This window comes from Asparagus officinalis, chromosome 3, assembly GCF_001876935.1.
Source record: "Asparagus officinalis chromosome 3, Aspof.V1, whole genome shotgun sequence".
Classification (NCBI taxonomy): Eukaryota; Viridiplantae; Streptophyta; class Magnoliopsida; order Asparagales; family Asparagaceae; genus Asparagus; species Asparagus officinalis.
The window spans coordinates 33,196,249-33,215,460 of record NC_033796.1 but is presented as its reverse complement, the minus strand read 5'-3'; the positions used below and the strand labels follow the sequence as shown (position 1 = coordinate 33,215,460).

The 19,212-nt window shown below is 36.6% G+C and overlaps 2 protein-coding genes across 2 annotated transcripts; one reads left to right on the top strand and one right to left on the bottom strand.

Annotated features, from left to right (window-relative positions):
* On the top strand, positions 1,238-9,223 carry LOC109833700 (ribonucleoside-diphosphate reductase large subunit-like). Its single transcript, XM_020401478.1, has 8 exons — positions 1,238-1,421; positions 2,237-2,294; positions 2,365-2,548; positions 2,633-2,861; positions 2,957-3,027; positions 5,043-5,104; positions 5,570-5,815; positions 6,951-9,223. The coding sequence occupies exons 3-7, from the start codon at positions 2,414-2,416 to the stop codon at positions 5,571-5,573; spliced, it is 501 nt and encodes a 166-aa protein (XP_020257067.1). The 5' UTR covers positions 1,238-1,421; positions 2,237-2,294; positions 2,365-2,413; the 3' UTR covers positions 5,574-5,815; positions 6,951-9,223.
* Positions 13,131-17,223, bottom strand: LOC109834918 (mitogen-activated protein kinase kinase kinase 1-like). Its single transcript, XM_020402932.1, has 6 exons — positions 17,213-17,223; positions 16,088-16,163; positions 15,930-15,989; positions 14,941-15,048; positions 13,596-13,855; positions 13,131-13,504 (listed from the first exon to the last, which is right to left on the bottom strand). Exons 1-5 carry the CDS (start codon positions 17,221-17,223, stop codon positions 13,634-13,636), a joined length of 477 nt encoding a protein of 158 aa, XP_020258521.1. The 3' UTR covers positions 13,131-13,504; positions 13,596-13,633.

Below are 19,212 nucleotides of genomic sequence, written 5' to 3'. Positions count from 1 at the left end.
ATAAGCTTCAAGGGGGATTAATAGGAAGATAAAAGTTGATTCCTTTAAGGTAATTAAATTCTACAACCATCCACCATGCATCCTGAATCCCCCATGTTGACAGTAGTCAAATTCTACAACCATCTTCAAATTTCACAAGTCAAAAGCTCATGTCAACTTTTAGCAAACATTCATGCTGACTAATCGACAGGGGAAAAACTGGAAGTCTAATAGTATGAATACTAGTCTTATGCGAAGTAGGAATTGTGAGATCATGACTTAGTTTGTCTTCTCACATCCCATGAGAGACAAATAGGCCTTGAAAAGAAAATGTCTGAATTCACATCAAATAAATCATAGTGAAATGCAGAAAATGTTAAATTTCAGGAAAAAAGACATCACATATAAGATTGATAATGCCAAGTATGATCTTTAGTTTTATGTTTCTACCTTTTATCTGCAGTTTACTGCTATGAAGCACGGATACGACGACACGGACAAGACACGGACACGGAGACGGCAAAACCCAAAAAAGGACACGGCGACACGACTAGATTATTATTATTATTATTATATATAGATAATTATTGAATTAAATTCCTATTACATTTTCATATTTTTTGTTATGTAAAGTGGATATTATAAATAAGAAACTTACATTTTCATATTTTTTGTTATGTAAAGTGGATATTATAAATAAGAAACTAAAGGAAAGTGTGTGTTGTAGGTGTGAATTAAGACGTCGGGATGAAAGTGGATATTATAAATAAGAAACTAAAGGAAAGTGTGTGTTGTAGGTGTGAATTAAGACGTCGGGATGACAATGATCTCTTGGAAAATTGAAAACAATAATGTTAAAGAAGACAAGAAAGAGAGTTATAGAAAAATATAAAAATTACAACCAAAAGCGTACATTTACTTTCATCTTGAGCATATAAAAATACAAGCTTATCTCACAAAACGAGAGTTAACAATTACAAGTATACATTTAGAAGTTAGAATTATAGCCAAAATATTACAAGCATTCCTCAAAATATTACAAATATATTATTGAAATGGAAGGTAAATAGTGTACAAAATATTACAACCCTAGCCTAAATTTTTATTTACAAATGCTACCCATATAAATAGGTAGGAATGGGTGCTAGGGCAAGGGTTCTCACTTTTCTCCCATGCTTCCAGCCGCCGCCTCCTTCAGATCGGCTCCTCTCTCTCTCTCTCTCCCCTCTCTCCTCCTTCAGATCCGAAGGGCTAGGGTTTTCACCGTTCTCCCTCGAATCTCGTCGTCGACTCCTCCCTCGAAGCTCGTCGTCCCACGAATCTCGTCGTCGACTCCTCCCTCGAAGCTCGTCGTCGAGTCCTCCTCAAAGCTCGTTGTCCCTTGAAGTTCGTCGTCCCTCGAAGATCGTCGTTTACTCCCTCGACTGTATTCCCTCCTTCAGGTTCGTAGTCGCCTTCTCAGCCGTGTCGTGTATCATTGTCGCCTTCTCAGTCGTGTCGGGAACAAGTTCAGCCGTGTCGGGAGCGAGTCGACACGCGTGTCGAGGGCGTTGACGCGTGTCGACGGCGTTGACCGCGTGTCCGACGCCGAGTCGACACGCGTGTCGAGGGCGTTGACGCGTGTCGACGGCGTTGACCGCGTGTCCGACGCGTGTCCAACAGGCTTCGGACACGGACTCGGGGCTTGTTTTGGCGTGTCGGTGCTTCATAGGTTCACTGAACACCGAAAGAAAAATCGAACTGAACAAGGCACCAGTGAACTATTGAAATAAAAGATAAAGAGTTAAATTAGTTTCTATGTACAATTGTACATAAGTTCGGTAGGAGTATAAGGTGTTGACATGTTACATGCAACTTTGAGTAGAGGACAAATGGGAATAAAAGTAAATTAATTTCTATGTGATAACAACTAGTCTACTACAATCCAATTAATCAATTTAAGGCTCATAATGTAAAACTATAATTATTTTTGTTTCATTCTTATTATTTTTGCTTCATTCTTCTTCTTCTTCTTGACAGTAAAAAAAATCTATTGTAGAGCTTGCGGAACAAAGATTGTCTACATTTTAATATACAACTATTATTCCAAACACTTTTCTTCAATGTTGTTAGTTTGAATAAGTAATGTATATAAACTTTGTATAATTCGAATGTGTTTATCACAGAATGCAATTTGCCTGGATGCAGAGATAATTTACAATAGAGATTTCTATTATGACTACTTTGTTTTCAAAGTTCTCGAAAGGCCTGGATGCAGAGATAATTTACAATAGAGATTTCTATTATGACTACTTTGTTTTCAAAGTTCTCGAAAGGTCTTGTCTCCTAAAAGTTGATGGTGTAGTTTTTCTATTATGACTACTTTGTTTTCAAAGTTCTCGAAAGGTCTTGTCTCCTAAAAGTTGATGGTGTAGTTGTTGAAAGGCCTCAACACATGTTGATGAGAGCTTCAATTGGAACTCATAAGTCTGATATCGTGTCAGTGATTAGAACATATCAGTTAATGTCAGAAAGATCATATACCCTCGTAAACAATGTTCTATTTTGTGCTGGAACAGATTGGGCGCAGGTGATTTGTTTTTTGTAAAGTTCTATTTAATAAATTGAAGCTAGTTAGAAGTTGTCTAATTTTATCTGTATTATCTATTGCCAGTTCAGCAACTGTTACATTTTCTGTCTGGAAGGTGATACCGTTGAGGGTATATATGACGCATTCAAGCAGTGTGATCATGTAATCAAATCTGCTAGAGGAATTGATGATACTGTTCAAAAGATTGGATCATTGAGTCGGACACATGGAATGTCCAATGGTATAATTCCAATGCTAAGGCTATACACTGACCCAGCTCATTATGTTGATCCAGAGGAAGTCGAGAGGAAGGGTAATTTTACAGAACTAAATTCATGAATATCATATTTGTTTATTTATTGATTTTTTTGGTTGAAAAGTCGTTTCCTGTGTTGGATAGAGATGCAGTTGCAGTTTCTCTGGAGCCTTGGCACTCAAATATATTAGAGTTTCTTGATCTGGAAGATAACTGTTTGAAGGTGTGCAAGACATTTTGAGTTTTTGTTGTACTTACATTTTGGAGCTTTTACTTTTATTTTTTACTTATTATGACTTCAAATCTATTATGTGGATAAAATCTAATGACATGTTAAGGGCCAATCGCTTGTAGTTGCATAAGATGAAATCTGATGTAAGCATATTGCTGAAAAAAAAATTTATTACATCCTTTTGATAAAAGTAACGACATCATTGGTTCTTCTAGAATTGAGAATCACATCTTACCAAATAATCATTTTTAGCTTTGTATACAACCATATTAAAAAGCAGATCTGCAAACTCATACTAGAATAAAACACTGGTGTTCTCTTAAAATATTTACATAATAGTGCCTCTCCATGCTCTTCCCAGTGTTTGAATCCTCTCTCCCCTTTGCCAATCCTTTTTAACATGAACATTTTTCTTATTTTTGCATATATATTTTGAGAGATATGGGTCATCTTAATATTTCCAGACCTTTTCATGAGGATCAAGGCTTTCTCGTCATTACGGTAATCTGTCTGAAGCTTACCTCATCATTTTCCAAAATATTGATAATACACTAATATCAAATTGGCATTAGCTTATTGATCTCTTAATGACTACCTTACACATGAACTAAACAAATACTAGTTGCTTTCACGGTACAGTATGTGTTTAACATATATTTTATGTGGTCGCTCTTTTGTCACAACAAGAGATTAAAACAGGGCAGTATTGTAACCACTTAGCTAGCATTCTAAACTTAATGTCAGCTTAGCAGAGTAGTAGCCACCCAACTAGCATTCTAAACTTGAAGACAATACAATAATCACTCAACTAGCATTCTAAACTTGGTGTCAATTTAGCAATTGGCTGCAGTTTCATCATAGTCTTTCTAGTTTGACCTCGGGCCTATTCTGGTGAAAGAAAAGATGATGCTGGTGATGGTTGGTGTCTTGGTGATAGTGCTGACAAAAGCAATAGCCTATACTTAGAAATCATGACGTGTTCATGTTAGTATTGGACCAATTGGTAAATCAATCAATATGATTGTACTTAGATTTGCATTTGGATGCAAAAATTTCTTTACTTTTGGCTTGGTACTCGGTGCTGGTGATTCATCAGTTAGTAACTTTAAGTTCCTTGGTAGAATTGTTTATCACATCTAACAAATTTAAAAGCAGATTCTCATCTGATTTTTTTAAACTTTTTACAATGCTTTCACTCATCTTCATGGAATGGAAATTTTACTTTGGATCCCGGACCTCTTTATGAGGAGGTACAAATGTAATCAGTATCTTTTAAGTTTGCAGATCTGTTTTTTAATATGGATGATGTCTACGGGCCTTGAGATATTCTTCATTAAACCTAAAGTATACAGTTACACATCTTTTCCCTAACACATTCTGTCAGGGTGATAGAAGTCAAGTTACATGCAGATGTACCATGTAACAGAAGGACTCGTGGCCTGTAAAATCTCAGTGCAAAATAATGATACCAATATTGTACCAACATTCTGTTGGTTTCTTCTTTTTTTGAAAGCATCATGCACATAAAAAATTGGAGAATATTAGATACTGGACAAGTGTGTATCGTCCGAAAGTGACTGCAAAACATAAACGGTGCATTAAGTGTCCCTAAACATGTCTCCGATACCCACTATTTAACATCACTAGACTAGATAAATTTTTTGTATGTGTTCGTCATATCTTATAGAGAACTAATGGCTTGCAAGTTTTGAACTGATATTTCAAAATTTTTGACCAAATAACTTCAGCTGGAACAAAATCTATCGCCTTTTTCTAAAAATATAATAGAAAAAAGTTTATTCTGCATTATATCTTTAGTCGAATTGTAAAATTAGAGAATACTTACTTGATGAGATAGTTGATAGCTTTGTAAACACTTTCATTTTCTTAGGAATGCCCTATGAATCTGAGCAGGTAGTTTCATAGTTTCTGGTTTTTTGGCGGTTATCTTGGGGTCCTAGTTTAGTGTTATTGAGATCTTTCTAAGATGTTTATTGTCTATGCAGGCCCGCGTTCTGAATAGGAACATCTTTGAAGTGTTGTCTAAGGCCCGCGTTCTGAAAAAGCCCTAGACTTCAACAATGTCACTAGCGCTAGTAGAGAGGAGAGATGCGACGTAAGGAAGTTTTTAATTCCCTCAAGTTGCAGGCTAAACTGGAGACACAAAGCTTTGGGCTGAGCCGTCACTGTAACCTAAAGCGTCTTGCTGATGAAGTCGATCCGCGCTAGGGTTAGCCTTAGACATACCGTCACCGGTCATCAGCTTGCAGATCTCGCATCCGAAACTGCAGTAAAGATGACATAATGGGAAAGACCATCTTGAGTCATCTTTACTGCAGTTTCGGATGCGAGATCTGCAAGCTGATGACCGGTGACGGTATGTCTAAGGCTAACCCTAGCGCGGATCGACCTCATCAGCAAGACGCTTTAGGTTACAGTGACGGCTCAGCCCAAAGCTTTGTGTCTCCAGTTTAGCCTGCAACTTGAGGGAATTAAAAACTTCCTTACGTCGCATCTCTCCTCTCTACTAGCGCTAGTGACATTGTTGAAGTCTAGGGCTTTTTCTGGAGAATTTAGAGAGAGAGAGAGGTCAGATCCAAAGAGAGAGAGAGCAATAGTAGCGGTGGTGTGCGAGGAGTGCGGCAACGCTGACGGTGGTGCTCGAGGGATGACTGCGTTGTTGAAAGGTCTGTGAGAGCATCGGTGGCGGTGGGCTCGGTGTTGATGCGCGTGAAGAGAGAGAGAGTGTGTGTGTGAGGGGCTGCACAAAAACAGCTCTGTAAGCAGCTTTAGTAGGATTTGATCATATATTTTTTATATCCAAATTGTACCCATTTTGTTGGAAGATGATTAGTTTGCCTTTAATTTATAAACGTTATGCCAGCTATACTTATGTGTGGAGATTTCACTTCAAGATGCAACCAATTCTGGTCCAAGTTTGCCATAAGGATATCACAGTTTTCTGGTCCAAGTTTGCAATAAGGGTATTACAGTAAAGTGTCATGAACTTTTGCTAATATCATCCAGATTTGGATTTTCTTTACTTCATAGCTAGAAGTAAAGACACCCCTTTGACAACAAACCAATCTTATGTAGAATGGTTGCGTTTATTCCAGATATAAATTTCATCATAATTATGAATCATGTTTAAGCTTAAGAAATTTTTGCTTAAACGAAATCATTCTCATTAACTAAATAATAAACCATCCTAAGGAAAAAAAAAGGCTCTATTGACCATCTAACATGTGTAAAGTGTACCAATTCCAAAACGTACAAGTATATGTATACATATTGACACACACCAGTGACTTCTCTGCAGCCTTCTTGTTGATAAAGATAGCTGCAAAAGACATGAAAATATGTATAGAGAGTGAAACTTACATCAATAGGAGGGGGGGGGCATAAATTTACAACTCACCATCAATTAGAGAGAGAGAGAGAGAGAGAGAGAGAGAGAGAGAGAGAGAGAGAGAGTAAAGATAGCTGCAAAAGACATGAAAATATGTATAGAGAGTGAAACTTACATCAATAGGAGGGGGGGGGCATAAATTTACAACTCACCATCAATTTGAGAGAGAGAGAGAGAGAGAGAGAGAGAGAGAGAGCTTACATCAAAAGTAAGCAATTTGTGTCTTTGCTTTCACCTATGGCTTAGATCATTATCCGCTGCAAGTCCTAATAAAATCTCAGGGCGTTATCAGTTCCAAATCGTTAACTCATATTTGGGCAATTGTCCATGAATCTTAGAGCCCAGACTCTTTGATTGGTTTTGGATTTTTTGAGCTGAATTTGCTGATTTCCAACATGTAATTGCCTACCTCCTTCTTAGTAGTGTATATGATCTTCCATCCCATTGTTTTGATTGGATTTGTTTGGATTACATTTTAATATATTGATTTTAATTTTGGTTGCAGGATTAAGCATTTGTACCGGAATGGTCTGATTTCTAAGGATGCCTATCGAATGGTCACTTCGGTAACACTCCTTGAAATCTTATCTTCTGATCACATTTTCCCATCATAACTGCATATCCAGTAAGTAAACAATGTTTAGAGGACCACCCAAGACATCTCATATAAAAATAGAATGCATTACAGTAGGAAATGTAGAATATCACGCAACAAAACATATTTGATGATAGTAGAAAGAATGACGTTCAGAGGCGCATCCTATATGTGAGAAGGGCAGTTAATCATTTATTTTGTGTCGATAACAACTTAAAATATATAATGATGAGGAGAAATGCGTACTGATGTCCTGTAAATGAAGGCTCAAGTGAGAGCCATGCATTTTTTATGTAAATATGAGATATACAGTAACATAGGCCCTGAAAAGTGGACGGTAATAAATGAATTCTTAGTTGATGATTGATGTGCAAGGGTTCTTCCTGTGTATGTCACATCTCCAGAAGTAGAATGGTGATGGAGATTCTGGTCTAATCTCAGCAGAAAGTAGGTATCCTTTGAGGCCCTAAACATGCTTCACCGACTTGTGGCCAGTAAAGGGATGCAAAGTAAATTAGTAAGAACTCATTTAAGGAATTCGATCATGTAATGGCTTCGTATGGGTGTAGTACATGTGCTGGGGTTTTGTACAAGTTTTCAGGCTTCAACAGTCTGCTCTAGGCACAAAACAATAGTTGTTTCAACTCAAACAAGTATTTACAACTATAGGAGCCTGGAACTATGTGAAACGTGGTTGGTTGAAAAATGACCTGAACCTAGACTCCTGACTGAATCCCATATCAGTAATCCATCAAAAGAAGATCATAACTGGATGTCAATGTAGGCATAATCTGAAAACAAATATGATATGACAAATCTGAAAAGATGTGAATATATGCTGCACTCCTGTGTCTAACTACGTTTGCGGGAAAAAAAACTACACACGATCATATCCTGCGAATTCATAACGACTCCAGCAATGTTTTTCCGAAAACTATCTTAATTGTGATATAAGCTCTAGAAAGTATGACAATGAAAAGAAAAGGAACTTATTATTAAGATTTTCATAACTAAACATGGTCAGAAGCTGATCTTTAACAGGCTGTTTAAATAGTAATCCAAATTGATCAACTTTAATAATTTATCTTCATTATGCAATCTAATAAATCATAGCTGGTAATGAGCCAAAACATAAAGGCAATAGCAAGAAAGATACCTATCACAAAATTACCTTGGAACACACACAATTGCATACGATTTTGAGATTTAAATTGCCTTGACCTGTAACATAATGTAACCATTATCATACTCATCTTTTACCACAATAATCTGGTTCTACCCACAAACTCATGAACAAAAATGTTTACAACCAGTCATCAACGAGATTTTTATTAGCAAGGGAGGACCTCCTGTAAACTATCAAGGCAAAATGCCAGGAAACTGAACCCACCTATTATGGACAGTGAATTCTTGGAGCAACTATTTAGTATCCCTACATTAAACAGAAGCAATATGAAGCAACAACGTCAAACTTTCTATTAATCTCTTGAAGAAAAACTGAGGCTTCCACTAGTTATTCATAAAAGCGAGGTATAAACCAAAAAGATCTCATATAAACACAAAATGTCACAGTTCAATAATTTGGTAGCTAAGACACAATTCGAAATCCAAACTCTTGGAAAACATTTGACAGATTCTGCAGATCTCATCTGGTTAATCCTATTAGTTCCTGGCACTTGCCACACACGTGAGCTAAGTAGTAACCGCATAATGGAAGATGTAAAATGCATGAGATCAAGGACAACTATGGACATGTTTGTAAGATGAGACTATTCATTCCTCCCAAAGAAAAAAAAAGAAAAGAAAAAAAGAACATGCTCCTAACGGAGTGAATACGTACATGTAGGCAGTAAAGAAGAAATAGCATATTCAAATCAGAAAATTTTTCCGGAGTTACCACTAAGGAGTGCTTGAATGGGAATTGCCATATTTGATATAAATTTAAAACTTCCCTATTTGCAGATAAGTTAACATTCCAGCCGCATTTAAAGTCAAGTATATCACGTCCTCTTTACAAAAGCTAATATGTATGCCTTATAAATTGATCAACATGTGGAAATACAATGTTAGCAAGTAGGTAGCAGATAAGGGGCTGTTTGGTTCATCTCGAACTAGCCGACGCCGCGCTCCCACACGCCAGATCCGATCCGCGCCGCAGCGTCGATACATTCGACGTACTCGAGGCAAGATCCTGAACCTCGATTATTTTCATTTTAATTCTTAGTTTTATATCATAAATTATTATGTGCAAGATCTCACTTCCCCTTGACTTGTTATTTTATTATTTATACCCGTTATTAATTAGTTGCTTAGATTATGTCGTGATGTGTTATTTTCTGCGTGGATTGTTTGATGACTGATATGAGACCAGAGGATGTGAGATAGAGTTCATGACTTAGTGGCTTATGTATGATGAACGAGACCTAGAGACATGTTTATGTTGTTGACATAGAAATACGATAGATGTTAGAGGGTAGGAAGTCTTGGTTCATGTGAGCGGATGTGATTGTGATTATATTCTAGGCTCGCACCAGTGAATTCGTGTAGTCACTAGGGTGAGTCTGAGGAGCTGGGATATGTGAGATTGTTGGTGTATTTTCCAGGCTCGCGCCGGTGAATTCGTGTAGTCACTAGGGTGGGTCTGAGGAGCCGTGATAAGTGTCGTTGTGATGTATTTTTCAGGCTCGCGCCGGTGAATTCGTGTAGTCACTAGGGTGGGTCCGAGGAGCCGTGATATGTGTGGTTGTGATGTATTTTTCAGGCTCGCGCCGGTGAATTCGTGTAGTCACTGGGTGGGTCTGAGGAGCCGTGATATGTGTGATTTTGATGTATTTTCCAGGCTCGCACCAGTGAATTCGTGCAGTCACTGGGGTGTGAGGGGACAGTGAAACATTGTATGTAGAGTATTGTGATCAGCCAGTTATCCGAGAATATGAACGTTAACTCTATGTCAGACATGGACCAGTGACCTATTATAGGATGATTAGTTGTATGACATTGATACTTAGACGATTATGGTTTTTTGTGAGATGTGGACTAGTTATATTTCTTTTCATACATAGATCGTGGTTAATATTTAATTATCTACAATTTGAGACATATGGTATATACATGATGGTTTCCTTGTTTGGATTATTTCGCTCGACGTACTATGTCTCTTGTTGTAGATTTTTTAAGTATTAATCTCATCTAGTTGTATGACATTGTTACTTGAATGATTATTCTGATCGCTAGCTGCATGACCTCGTTACCCATTTGATTTTTGAATTCTTCTGATTATTATATTTTAGTAGTGGATTGTATTTTGATTTTGTTGGATTTTCAGTTGCACGTTCTTTTGTCATTTCTGTTATTGTATTGTTTTTCGCTTGGTTTTCGTTCGTTCTATTTGTTTTGTGGGGTCTTACCGTGTGTCATGCACGCTGACGTAATCCTGTTTTCTCTGGTGTACGTCAGACTTAGAGGAACAGGTCTAGCTGGGACTCAAGAGTCAGCAACTGTATCAAAGCTGGTGAGGGTTTAGAGTTATATATCTTTGCATTCTAATATAATTCTGACAAATTGGAAGCTTCTGTTTTTTCTAAAAAAAAAGGAACCCAAAACCTATTCTTTTGTGAGGAAACATCTTAAAGTTGCATTGAGGCTGAGGGTCATAAATTTACCCTTCATGACAAAACCCAGTCATGGAAGTAATTAGGTTGAAGAAGCATATTAATTAAACCGAGTTTAAGGAAAGCGAAGGTGCAGGTTAGGAATAATAATGTCAGTGGTCAGCGGAACAAACTTCCCCATGATAACTGAGGTGCGAAAATGAGTCAAATGGTGAGGTGTTCATATTTGTACTCGTTTAGGATCTTTGAACTCGAATTGGACTTTAAATGCGCTCCTTGATCTGAATTTCTTCAAGTTTAAATCAACACGAGTAACTTACCAAACATCAAAATATGTTTATTTGATTAATATTTATTAGTTTATGAATATTAAGAAAATATTTGTATTATGTTATAGAGATACTTTCATTTAGCTATAGAAATTTGATTTTTCTAAATACTATTTAAATCATAAAGAAAAATCTCTTCTCTATAAGAACAACTTACAAATTTATAATTTGAATACTTGGTTTTTTTGTGACTCTTAATTTTCTTAAAATTAGCTTAGAACATGAACTTAAAAAATTATACATGTAAGAAAGGTTAAAACTTAAAAATCATGGGTAACAACCCAAGTTGTAAGAAATCAAATTTTAAATGATTGATGTGCAAATAAATCAATTATATAGATACTCATGTTGATTTGTTGAACTGCGCATCTTAAATCCACTAATTGATTTCTTTCCATTAATGTCTCTTCCAATTAGGGGATGTTTGGTTCAAATACCAAAATTTTTAGAATTTGTAATATCATAGAGAATTTCAAACCCATAGGTTTTATACATGCATTGGGATTTCTAGTATTTTGTTTGGCTCAACATTATTATAGAAAAGTAAATCCTAAAATTTGTAATATCTTGTTTAGTTCAAACCCAACTTGTAGGATAACAAATTCTTAAAAAGAAAATGAGGTGAATATGCTTATCTTGGTGAGTTTACCTAAAAAAAATACAAGCGTATAAAAAAAGAGGTAAACACACCCATTTATGGGATTTGCCAAATCCTATCTAATTGAGAGGATTTGACAAATTCTAAAAATTGGGTGTTTTTTACATTTTTGGGATTCAACGTTCCAAAATTTTTCTTGAAACAAACACTAAATATGGAATCCCCAAACAAAAAAAGCTCACTTTTTGATCAAAAAACTTATAATCCGCACCAATTGCCAAAATTTTGCTTGAACCAAACACCCCCCAAAAGAAAATAAGGTGAATATGCTTATCTCGGTGAGGTTACCTCCTACAAAAAACAAAATACAAAGGTGAAAAAAAAGAAAGGCAAGCATACTCATTTATGGGATTTGTCAAATCCTCTCCAGTTGAGAGGATTTGGCAAATTTTAAAAATCGAGTACTTTCTACATTTGTTGGATTCAACATTCTAAAAGTTTTCTAGAAACAAACATCAAATATGAAATCCCAAAACACACAAAAAAAAAAATTACTTTTTGATTCCAAAACTTATGATCCACACCAAACGTCAAAATTTTGCTTGAACAAAACACCCCAACCCCCACACTAGAAAACAATCGTTTGATAATAATTATTCAATCCACTTCAGGGTAGCCATGATAAAATTTAGAGTGATTATCCAGTTCCTTGATATTAGTCGAACAGCACACCTTAAATTGAAGGATCAGAAACTAATAATCACCTGCAGCATTCCAAGCAAATCGTTTGGGAGTCGAGAAATCCATTTATTGAACTTGCTAATCCCTTCCGTACGCTACTCCAGAGGACCCACTCCCCCAGGCGATATCCCCTCGTCCAAGACCTGATATCAAGCTTCAACCTACCATTCTTCGACACAACAATCATCCTCGCCCCGGCCTCTGTCGTGCTCAACCAACCATCGCCATCAGATGTTAGTAGTGCAACATCCTCCGACGTTGCCCCCCTCCTCCTCGGTCCGATAGTTTGGCGGCAGAGGCGGTGAATCTTCTCCGACTCCGGCTGTCAGATCCGGAAGCGGATGGATGTCCGAGTGACCGTAGTAAGGGCCCCCAGCTTCCCGGTGAAACATGAAAAGTGGCAGATGATGATGGTTTTGCTCCAATGAGAAGCCGAGAGATCGTTGGAGAACACGGCTCGGAGGGTCACGGTCGCATTACTCCCGGGAGACCATTGCGGTCGGGGATGCGTGCGATGGACTCCTTCAGGTTTTTCGTGTTGCTGATCAGAGATAGCAAAAAGTCCATAACTGGGCGGAAGCTGCTACGGGCACGTAATGCAAGATGATGGTGGTTCCGTGAACTGAATAAATGGCGACTTCATATGTTTCTTTGTTAATGCACTTTGAGACACGGTCACAGCTTTTGTCGTCAAATCAAACTCCTAAAATATCTCATTAGTTTTGTACATAAGGGCTCACCTTCAGGCCATCCTAAACCGGTTCAATTTTTAAGTGAACCCCAATTGCTCAAGAAAACATCTCACCACACAGAACAAGTACAGCCTCCATGCTTTCTTAAAAAAAAAAAACCATGCACCTTGCTAGTTCCACTGTTGTTACAGAGACATACATATATACACATAAGGGGCAACTCCTTTTGTCTGAAAAAAATGGATGTACATAGTACAATCTATTATCAAGCATTAATCAAGCATTAATGGACAAGCAGATAGAAGCGCAACATTACAATTAAAGCTTCTCATGAAATAATGGAGATTAAAAGAACAGTGGAGCTGCGAAAAAGTGCTAATCCTAATATTGCCTACAAATATTTATGCTGCTTTCCACAGGTGCTGCTTGACAAATTGAATTCCACCTCATTGGTGGCTCTACTCTAATCCTGTAGTACATGAATAATGAATGTCTGCGAGCAATGAAAGAGTGAATTACTTTAAGATGTCGAAGGGAGAAACTATACAACATTATATCAAGAGGGAAGCTGATTGGTCTTATACCTGAGACAAGCTCAAGTAATCCTCTTAACTGTGACAAATCAATTCCATCTATTTTTGCCAGGTGAAGAAGAGTAATCAGAGGCTGATGGTAAAAGTGGAAGCCATCTCCGAATAAATGGGTGCTCCAATAGCTGTGAAGCGGTGGGCCTATCAGCGGGATTGGCTTGTATGCATTGGGTAATGAAAGCTTGGGCATCTCTCGAGAGTTCACGGGGGATGGGAGGTTTCTCACCCCTGCCAACCTTGAAAAAGACATGTTGCTACAATAACCACAGAGAAACACAAGTATTTAATTCTCTCTACACGATGAAACACTAACAAATAAAGTTACTCAGCTGAATATAGAAACTGCAATTAAAAAAGCATGGAAGAAAAAAATTCTAATCACATAACCCATCGATTTCAATCTTTAAGAAAATTTAATTCTCTCTACGCGATGAAACACTAACAAATAAAATTATTCAACTGAATATAGTAACTGCAAACAAAAAGCGTGGAAGGTAAAGTTCTAATCAGATAACTTTTCTTAAAAGCTGCCTTCGTTGCCCGTTTTCTTTTTCTGTCCTTCCCTCCTGTACAGAATTCCTAGGAAAAGGATTTCATGAGCTCTCCACCTTTGGATAATTGGACATTCTTCTATCAATTATTTTCTTATTTATTTGTGAGTCTCATACTATCACATCATGAGGGCCGAAGACTATGTGACTGATTTTGGAGACTTTAGGGTGATCAAAGTGGTTTGAAACTGGTTTTTAGTTTTTAACCTATCACTTTTTTGTCACCTGGTGATTCTACAGTCATGGTACAAAATATCTAGAGATCTGTTATATCATACCCTGGGATCTTAAAATAGTTTAACTATTTGACTATTTTGAACTAAGTGCCATGCACTCTCCAATTAATTTAATTACCATAAAAAACAAGACCAGCCATAATGAAGTTACCAAGTATCAGCTTGCTTTTGAAAGATATGATCACAGTGATAAGTGGAGAAATTATAGCTTAATAGAACAGAAAACAATTACTCAGCAATCATTTTGACACCATATTTATCTATTTTTGGCTTTTCTATTATTTGACCAACATCCAAACCTTTACACTTAAATGTTGGTTGATTAAGTTCTCAAGTTCCATATAATAAATCGGTGCAATCCTATCTCCAGGCAGAGGCAGAGTCTGTCTCCAAAACCGGAACATCAGTGCCCTTTGTACTAAGTGGCATGAGTAGGTCTTAGTACACTTTCACAGCAGAAATTTGCTTGTTATCATTATATTAATACTGAATTTAAATCAAATCCTAAGACATAAACAAAAGAGAGAAATCACTAGCAAATAGACTACTCACCCATTCCATATCAGGATATGGAACCTGCCTAGTTAGCATCTCAAGAACAGTGCAACCAAGGCTCCATATATCAGCTGCAGGTCCATATGGCTGTTTTGGGTTAACAACCTGAAAAGAGAATTCACCAATGAAAAAAAGGAAGCAAAACCTGGAAGATTAATGATAATTATTTTTGCCTCCTTAGTAAAGAGCCTACAGCATATAGAAACTTAATGATCGTTCACGAAAAGTACAATGACATAATTCCATAGTTCTTCTCTGTAGGTTGACACATAGTACCATGTGCATGCATACTGTTTGAGGACTGACACAAAACCTTTTTTTTTATTAATGCCACAAAACCTTGCTGACTATGATGGGCACTTTTAAGTTATAATCGCTACCACCCGCCATCATACATTATACCCCTGAGACCCCTTATGACTCAACCAACTTCTCCCTCCCCTCCCAACCCCTCCCAAAAAAAACCCAAACAAAGAAAAAGTTTCTTTTAGGCCCACGGAATTAATGATTCATCCCTTCAACCCCCTTTGCATACAGTACAGAATCTTTGCAATAGAATTCATGTTTCAAGTCTAATAATATTCGTGTCATCAGTGTTTTGACATTAACTTCAGAAACTTTCACAACAAGTGATTCTATAAAGGCGTTAAAGGAGCAAAACATTAGCTCCAATGGCCTAAAGAAATGAGGAAAAGGATAGGGAGGAAAGGATTTCTGGAAACTTCCTGAGGGCCTAAACACAACTTCCCCCCTAGCTTTTCCCCCAAAAAAGAAAAGAAAAGAAAAAAAAGAAAACATGACATAAACTTGGGATACAATCACTCTCATCTCTCTAGTACTAAGTCGTGCATCAGCAGCAATAACATGTTATCAGAACTATGATATGTGCCATACGTATCAAGAATCAAGAACTATGACTTGTTTAGTGGAATTGATGCTTTCAGATAATACAATTATGAACAAGGAAAAAAAGAAAATAATCGAACCTCTGGAGCCATCCAATATACACTCCCTTTGCAAGATTTCAGTATGTTAATTTTCGTAGTCTGAAATTGTTTACAGTCAGTAACAAGAAAAAGAAAAAGAAAAAGAATATATATATATATATATATTAATGCATCACAAACTCAACAGAATAATAAACCTGTTTAGCCAGTCCAAAATCTGCTAGTTTCACAGATCCATTTGCATCTACCAAAATGTTGGCACATTTGATATCTCTGCAAAAGAGAAGAAAGGTTATCAAAGTGCTATCTTTCAAAATGAGAGATGTAGATAAAATCTGATAACCTTTTAAGAGTAATGCAATAAGAATATGTAGTTGAAGTCAAATTGTGAAACATGCATAATTTCATTGCATTTAGTATTAGGCTGAACTAGTCTAAGAATCTATTGAGATATCTCTAGGTTGTGATTATGATTAATATAACAGTACAGGAGCAACAAAGAAAAGTCGGGGAACTTTTGGGGTGGCCGTTTAAAAGAAGAATGCAATAGTTCAGGAACGTGATGAGATATTTCTAAGATAATATTGAAAAAATAAACGCAGGAACGGAAAAACCTGCGAGGATTTTTGGTAAGCCTATTTAGCACAAGATTGAAGTGGTTTGAACTATGGAGATATTTCCAGGATATGATTTACATAAAACATGATTACATGAGAAATTTTTTAACTACAAAAACATTGATGAGAAACTACCTAGCTATATTGCAGCATACTACTAATAGATTCTTAATAGGAAACTACAGAGAATTCCCAGGAATACAAATGAAAGTTTTACATGGATAGAAGAGTAAATGAACTTCTAGAGACTAATTATTAACTTTCTTTGCATGAAACTTGAAATAATAGCTTCAAAAAATCTAGTGCATAAAAACACAATAAATATCAAAAAGTGACTCTAAAAGAATTAGAATCAACGCATCTAGAAATATTATTTCTTATTTAGAGCATACAGTATATAATCTATATAGTGACACAATGTAAAGTATAACCAATTGCACTTTTATATACTACAGAAATGTAATATGTATGTCTATACATAAGTACCAATTGTATAGACATACATATTGAAGTTCCAAGGCTTTTTACCGGGGGCATCTTGCAAGTGAGTTTCAACAAAGTTCAAAGGCTTTGCACAGTAGGCATTTTGTAATTCAGTTGCAATGAAGCTTCTCTTAAATGGTTTCACTGTTTCTAGTACGACAAAGCTTAAAATTCCTAAAGCACTACAACCGAAATAAGTCTTCCTAGCCAACCTCTTTTCACCTGCTTTTCATGTTTGTCGGCTATGTCCAAGAAACAAGATTCACATACTGAATCCCAAGTTAGTATGTATCGGTCACTTTGGCAAGGATCAAATAGGTACCAGGCAAGGTGCTAATGAGAAATAAGAGGAAAAGGAAAATTGGGGTCACAAATCCTTGGTGTGTGCCTTACTTCTCCAAACTACTATGAGCTATCTCATCCTAGATAATAGTTTAGCACCACAGATCCTCAAAACCTTTATAACAACTGCACATCTCCCATATGGAGACTATAAAGAGAGAGTACTGATTTCAATTCACTATTGAGAGGTGACTAATTTCGGGATGTTTTCTTCAACTGTTTATGAAGCAAATTAGATGCAAAAAAGAGTGACAATGAGACAATGTCCAGCGCCAGCAGCTATTCACAGGAGGCAGATGCACATACAATCAGATACAATCAGACAAGCCGCTGGTATCCTCCAGATGCAATCAGATGATTCAGAAATATTATCAGTAGATGCATCTTTTTAGTTTTTGCACAGGGATCATGGTATATCAACTGCAAGTTTTATATCAGAATGATTCACCCTATAAAGAGAGAGTACTGATTTCAATTCACTATTGAGAGGTGACTAATTTCGGGATGTTTTCTTCAACTGTTTATGAAGCAAATTAGTTGAAAAAAAGAGTGACAATGAGACATTGTCCAGCGCCAGCAGCTAGTCACAGGAGGCAGATGCACATACAATCAGATAAGCCGCTGGTATCCTCCAGATGCAATCAGATGATTCAGAAATATTATCAGTAGATGCATCTTTTTAGTTTTTGCACAGGGATCATTGTATATCAACTGCAAGTTTTATATCAGAATGATTCACCCTATAAAGAGAGAGTACTGATTTCAATTCACTATTGAGAGGTGACTAATTTCGGGATGTTTTCTTCAACTGTTTATGAAGCAAATTAGATGCAAAAAAGAGTGACAATGAGACAATGTCCAGCGCCAGCAGCTATTCACAGGAGGCAGATGCACATACAATCAGATAAGCCGCTGGTATCCTCCAGATGCAATCAGATGATTCAGAAATATTATCAGTAGATGCATCTTTTTAGTTTTTGCACAGGGATCATTGTATATCAACTGCAAGTTTTATATCAGAATGATTCACTCTAATCTTTTCCTTACGTTTAAAATAATTTCATGTGAGCCTATTGTGAGTCACAAACAACCTACTGCACAAGCAGCAGCAATATGATGCCCATAAATATAGGTAACAAATGGGGGAAATGACCAAATTTCAAGACAATTTATTAGACAAGAAACTTTTGTGAAGCAGATACGGAAAATAATAGTAGACATGCATGCAATCTTACAGTAATTCACTTAAAATTTATGACGACGAGAGGGACTTAGTACATGAGCAAATGTAACTTAAAATTTATGACAAAGAGAGGAACTTTAGTACATGAGCAAATGTAACTTTTTGTGAGGCCAGTAGCCTCCTAAACACTTCTACAGAGCTCAAATTGGCATGAGGAAACTAAGGACAAAAGGGCTCAGGGAATAATATGTCAAGTACAAGGTTATAGAACTCAGACTCGTTTCAGTTTTGGAGGGCTTACATAGAGGCTAATTATCATTCGTTTGGGAGAAAAGAATTGTCGACCTATTTAAGGAGTTTAAAAAAATTGTTAACAATGAAAATAAGTAGTCTATCCGTGAGCATACTAAAATTTTGTAAAGGTTGCATAATGTAATTGTAACAGGTTTCTAAGAATCCCTTTATTTGGCCATATTTTTGTTACATAAGACAACCACAACGTCATTTCATTATAATGAAAATGGTGACAATTTGGCAAACTAAGAGCCTGTTGAACATCAAAAATTATTCGCTTCCTCCATTACATAAGCTAAAAGGATTGGTTTGAAACCAGTAAACCATTTAACTTAATGTTCGATAGAATATAAGCCTACATGGATTTTGGATACAGATAACGGCACAAGTCAGACTTGATTGG